Raw genomic sequence first — 6,000 nt, 5'->3', positions numbered from 1 at the left:
GGACTGTTTGCACCCTCCCTGCCCAACCCACCCTCAGCCCCCACCAGGTGCGGTTTCTCCTCCCCAGCCTCGCATCGCCCCCCCCATCGCGGCAGAGAGGAGCAGTAAGGTGGGACCCTGAGCTTCGACTTCCCTCCCTCCCTCCCTCCGGCCCCCGAGGGCCCCCGCGCCGCTCCCGCACTCTCCCCAACTCCTCCGGCTCCCCGGGAGACTTTGAGCCTACTGTCTATTTCGTTTGGGTTGGGTTTTTCGATTTCTTCATTCCTGATACGCCTGTCTCCGCTCTAATCAAGGTCATCAGCGAGAAGGTTGATGGGCCTCCCTGGGGAAAAACTGGCCCTTGGCCCCAGCGGGCTGGGTGACAGGTCAGTCGACCGATATTACAGGCTGAGTGCTTGGGAAAACACAACAGAGGCAGTAGATGCCTTCCCTGCCTTATTATTATTAATAATGAGGTCATTTGTTAAGCGCTTACTCTGTGCCAAGCACTGTGAGTGCTTGGGAAAACACAATAGAGACAGTAGAGGCCATCCCTGCCTTATTATCATTAATAATAACGAGGCCGTCTGTTAAGCGCTTACTCTGTGCCGGGCACCGTTTCTTAAGTGTTTACTGTGGGAGGGGCACTGTTTTAAGCCCCGGGCACAGTAAGTGCACGATACGATCGAGTGAATGAAGGAATGGATCGGGGCTCACGGTCTAATAATAACGTTGGTATTTGTTAAGCGCTTACGATGTGCCAAGCACCGTTCTAAGCGCCGGGGCAGATACAGAGTAATCAGGTTGTCCCTCGTGAGGCTCACGGTCTTAACCCCCATTTTACAGATGAGGTCACCGAGGCACGGAGAAGTGAAGCGGGAGGCACCGAGTCCCCATTTTACAGACGGGGAAGCTGAGACGCAGAGAAGCTAAACGACTCGCCCGAGGTCACACGGCGGACAGCTGAGAGGCGGCAGAGCGTGGGCCTGGGAGTCAGCGGACCGGGGTTCCAGTCCTAGCTCCGCCACTTGTCTGCTACGTGACCTGGGACGAGTCACCTCGCTTTTCTGGGACTCAGTTCCCTCGGCTGTAAAACGGGGATTAAGACTGCGAGCCTCATGCGAGATGGGGCCTGAATCCAACCTGATTGCCTGTAACCGCCCCAGCACTCAGTACAGAGAAGCCGCGTGGCTCAGTGGAAAGAGCCCGGGCTTGGGAGTCAAGAGGTCATGAGTTCGAGTCCCCGGCTCTGCCGCTCGTCAGCTGTGTGACTGTGGGCGAGTCACTTCGCTTCTCTGTGCCTCGGTTACCTCACCTGTAAAATGGGGAGTAACCGTGAGCCTCACGTGGGACAACCCGATGACCCTGTATCTTCCCCAGTGCTTAGAACGGTGCGCCGCACATAGTAAGCGCTTAACAGATACCGACATTATTATTACAGTGCCTGGAACGGAGTAAGCATTTAACAGAGACCGTAAAAAAACAAAACAGCGCTTAATAAGTACCACCGATGGAGCGGCTCGAGCCGGGCCCGGCTGGCTGGTCGGGGAGCCAAACATCCCCTTCCCCGCACACACTGGCGTAGGTGCTGAGCACTGCCCGGTTTGGGGCCGGGAGGGGAAAGGGGGGTGTCGGTCCCACCAGGAGAGGGGCTCTCTCCGGCCCACGGGACCCTCGACCGGTAGCGACGAAGGCGAACACCGCAGCCCACGGATCGTCTCCTCGCGCAGCGAAAGGCGCTTTAAGCACCTTGTCATTTCCGAATGAGATACGTCAAGATCTCCTGGGAGCCGCTGACCCCGATCACAAGCACAATACCTAAAGCGAGGCACCTTCGAGACTAAAAGATTTCTGCCAACAGAGACGCCGACTTGAAAGGAAACCTGGATTCTAGCCCTTCCCTCAACTCGGTGAAGGGCTGCAGGCGCCCGGTGCGCTCCGCCCGCGGACGCTGACCCGCCGGTGGCCCCCGCCCGGTGCTGTGTCTGCAGGCCCCGGGAGACGCGGACGCAGCCAGGGGCTGTGGTACTCTTATCTTTTCACAGACGAGCGCCTGCCCGGTCTGACCCCGGTTTAAGCCTTTCCAAGTTCCACCATTTTAAGGTGGGTAGGTGTCGATTAGAAAGGCGATCTTCTAACGAAGGATGGTAATTTCAAAGTGAAAAAGTCGCATTTCTGCCCAGTGAAGGGGTGGAACTGAACCCGAGGCCCCCGAGCCCCCTAGGGAGGGCGGGCACGGGGCAGGGGGCAGGACGTGCCGCCGCGGTGGCTTACAGCCCAGTGGCCTAGTTGCTCTGCGGAGCCTCCTCCCCCACCCCCTCGTTCCGTCTCCTCCCGGCTCCTGGGCGGGCATCTCGGTGCCCGGGGAGGGTCACGGTGGCCCGAGAAAGCGGCAGCAAGCCGGTCCGGGCCCCGGGGTGCGGGGTCCGCTCCCGAACCGCCCATCGAGCCGCTGCGGCCCGGTTACACGGACCACCGCCCCCTCCTCGGGCCGGGTGAGGAGGCGGGGCCCGGCCTCCCCTCCTGCCTCCTCCCGCCCGACGGGTTCCCGCAACGAGGCCCCTGGGCGGAGAAAACACACGACCTGGGCGTCAAACCATCCTTGGCCTCTTTTATTCCCCGTCACGGACACGCTCAAATTTGGGTGGTGAATTTTGTTCCGTAGGCCGAATTTCCTTCCCACTGTGCGGCCATACCGTCCCGCCAGACGGAGACATGGGTTACTGTCTTTCACAGGATGATGCCGGGCTACGGTACAAATTCAGAAAGCCGGAGCGAACCCTAGCACGCTGACCTTCGAAACATTTCCCGAGAAGCGCCGGTGGGCTCGGCGGCTAGAACTACTCCCCAGGCCGGAGGCTGGCCGGGGTCGGGGTGGGGGGTCTCGGGGGCGAGCCAGCCTTTGCTCCCTCTCTGGGGCGCGGCGGCCACCCCCTCCCGGACTCCAGCCCGGGGTCCTCGGGCTCTGCGTTGTGCCGGCCCACGTCACCGGGGCAGTTCTAACGCGGCGGGGCCGGCGTCTCGCCTCCCCGAAGCGACCCCCTCCCCGCACTCACCGGACCGCTGCACCCCGCGAGGCGGGCCCCGAGGGGCCGGGGCCCCGGCGGCTCCCGGGCCGGCTCCCTTCGCCGACCGGTTCCCCCCGCTCCCTTCCAGCTCCCCTCGCTCCCGCCCGCTGCCAGAGACGGACCGGGTCGACGACGCCATCACCCCGAAATCTCCCTCCGTTCGATCACCCCGAAATCTCCGTTTCTTTCCGGGAGACCGAGGATTCCCTATCTCCCACATCCTAGGAGAGAGCCACCCCGACCCTATGAAGAACCAAACTGTCCAATTTCTGAGCTGCGCTGTTTATTTTGCTGCTTGAAACCTAAGTGACAGTGTGCCACCGGGACCATGGGGGGGGGGGGGGGGGGCCCTTCCTCCAACCCTCCGCTACGCTGCAGGTACGGAAATCGACAGACACATTTTTGGAGAATTGACATTTTGCAAAATGCAGCAGACATTTCCATTTATACATGAGAAAAGGAGGTGTTCCAAAGGGGATGCATTTCAAGTTATCGCAGGTTATTTCTGCAGGAAAAACATGTTACACCGAACCACGGGAACGTGTCAGTGGGTTTAAAATCGTGACGAAATCTTCTCTCTGTTCACTGGCTGCCTGTCGCAGGCCGGGCCGGCGCCGGGTGTCTCGGGCGCGGTGCCACTCGCAGGTAAACCCCATGGCGTTTGCTATTCTCCGGAGATTAAAGCTGTTTTCTTGGGATAGATGCGGCGGCGGCGGCGGCGGGAGCCACGCACTATCCAGCTGACCCGAGTGCCCCCCTGCCACAATCCGGCACTTGGCGGCACGGCAGCCCACGGTAGTTTTGCCTCTCCCAGTCCTTCGAGGGCCCCGCCGGCCCCTGCCCCGTCGCCTCGGCTACGTCCACCGCCGCTCGCCCTCGGTCAAGCCAGCTTGCTGACCACGGCCTGGTTGAGAGAGTTCAGCTGGTTGGTCCATTTGTCTAAGGCCGTGTACCGCGCGCCGCCCCTCTTCTGGTGATCCAGCTCGAGGAGCTGGTTGACTTGATCGATCCGGCCGTGAATAGTGCTGGAAACAGACAAAGGAAAGGTGGGGCACGAGTCGTCACGGCCTCGGGGGTCGGGGAGGTCGGAAGGAGTCCCGGGGGGGGGGGGCGTGGCCTGCGCCGGCCCCGCTCCCGGGCGAGCGCGGGCGGCTCCGGCTCGCCCCGGACGCGGCGGCCGGCCGACCGCCGGTGGCTAGTGCGGGCACCGCTCGGCCCGCTTCCCCGCGAGGGCCCCCTCCTCCGTCCCCAGCCCTACCCGCCCCTCGCCCGGAGCCAGCACTCACTTGTCGAGAATGCACTGCACCAGGAGGCTCTCCACATCCGCCACGTCTATGTTCAGCTCCTAAGATGCAAACACAAGAGGAAGCGCTCATTCCAAAGTCGCTGACGCTCGACTTCCCCCAGGTTTTCGGCAGAACCCGACCGGGACCCGCGAGGTTCCAGAACTCGGTAGGACGGGGCTCGGGGGAGTCAGGGACCGGGGCCGGGACCAAAGACCGCGAGGTCCTCCACTGCGCCGACCGCCGAAAACCCCTTTTTGTCTGACACGAGGCCAGGGGGAGGTCGGCTAGTGGGAGTGGCCGCCAACTCATCGGCCCCGGGCCCGGGGTGGGGACTCTCCGGCCGCCTCTCGCTAGCCGGTTCCCAGGGGAGAAGGGTTTCGCCCCGGGCCCCCGTGAGGCCAGAGATCGATCGTCTGAAACGACTGCTTGGACCCAATCTCGGGCGCCTTTCTCCCGGTCAGATGTCAAGGCTGGCTTCCACCGCCGGTCAGGCCCCAAACCCTGGAGAGTTGGGGGGTCGGCGGGGGCTGAACCCGGCCCGCGAGGGTTGGCGTGGACGCCGTGTTCACGGGACGACGGTCGTGAACGGCACGGGGTCGATCCCGTCGACAGAAAGGAGTACCTTAGAAATGAAAGGAATATGTATCCTGGTATAAGGCTTGATCAGCTTTATAAGCACTTGTGTTCGGATGTTTCGCAAGAGCTCTGCAAGAGAGGAGAAAGGTGAGAAGGAGGGAGCGGCGGGGCACGGCTCGGCCGGGGAGGTCTTCCCGCTGCGGGAGCCCCCGCTCGACAAGTCCCGCCCCATCCCGCCCGGACAGAGAGTCCAGCGGCGGCGGCACGAGGGTGCTCCGGCGGCGGGAAGTCCCTGGCTGACCTCACCCAGTGGCCGGCCCTTCTGGGGGAAACCCCGGCCACGGCCGCCACCTCCGCCGCCCCACGTCCCGGCCCGGCCGCCCATCGGGGCGCACAGAGCTCGGCCTGTGAGGCGGCCCCAGCTGGGGCCCGGTGCCAGCGGGGGCCCCTCCCTCTCCTCCCCCCCGGCCGCCCTACCCTTCTGACCGGCGCCTGGACGCAGGGCCCACGAAGGCCAGCCAGGGCGAGGACCTACCCTCGATGTGTTCTCGGATGAAAGGGTCGTCCATGATGTTGCTGTGATTTGTTTTCAGAATCTTTTCAAATTCGGCGATGTCATTGTTCTGGTAGGCACTGCGGGAAGAGGGGGCGCGGCGGGGTGAGCCCGGCCCAGGGAATGGGGAGGCGGGCGCCGGAGACCCCGGGTCCCTCCCTTTCTGCCCCCGGCCCCCCTCCGGTGCCCAGCCGAGCTAAGGTCGTCCTCCTCGCTCCTCTCCAAGGATAGAGCCCTCTTCCTCCTGGGCCAGTCCGACCTCCCCGGCTGCCCGGCCTCGAGGCTTTAAGGAACAGAGGCCCAAGGCCACCGGCAGGACGGCGTAAGCATTTCTGCTGGCACGTCAGCACCCGGCTGGAAACGCCAGGTCCCGCTGGGCCTCCCTCTGGCCACTTTTCACTTTTCCCCACGACGGGCATCACCTTCCCTTCAAACCCTCCGGGCTCCCTGAAAATCCACCTCCACCGGAAGGCTCTCCGGGACCGATCCCCGGCTTTCCCGAGAAGGTGCGTGGCCTGCCGGAAAGGGCACGGGGCCG

The 6,000-nt window shown here is 63.4% G+C and overlaps 1 protein-coding gene across 2 annotated transcripts in view; it reads right to left on the bottom strand.

Annotated features, from left to right (window-relative positions):
* Positions 1-3,460: 3,460 nt before the first annotated feature.
* The window catches only part of COPS2 (COP9 signalosome subunit 2), a 28,980-nt gene continuing 26,440 nt past the window's right edge, over positions 3,461-6,000 (bottom strand). For both annotated transcript variants that reach the window (XM_029070896.1, XM_029070897.1), the window contains exons 10-13: positions 5,445-5,542; positions 4,956-5,038; positions 4,334-4,392; positions 3,461-4,072 (exon numbers count right to left, since the gene is read on the bottom strand). In XM_029070896.1, coding sequence (XP_028926729.1) covers positions 3,928-4,072; positions 4,334-4,392; positions 4,956-5,038; positions 5,445-5,542 — 385 coding nt within the window. In that variant the 3' untranslated portion in view covers positions 3,461-3,927. The remainder of the gene's footprint in view (positions 4,073-4,333; positions 4,393-4,955; positions 5,039-5,444; positions 5,543-6,000) is intronic.

The sequence above is a fragment of the Ornithorhynchus anatinus genome, chromosome 8 (assembly GCF_004115215.2).
Source record: "Ornithorhynchus anatinus isolate Pmale09 chromosome 8, mOrnAna1.pri.v4, whole genome shotgun sequence".
Lineage (NCBI taxonomy): Eukaryota > Metazoa > Chordata > Mammalia > Monotremata > Ornithorhynchidae > Ornithorhynchus > Ornithorhynchus anatinus.
Note: the sequence above shows the minus strand (reverse complement) of the source record. Positions and strands in the feature narration are given on the sequence as shown.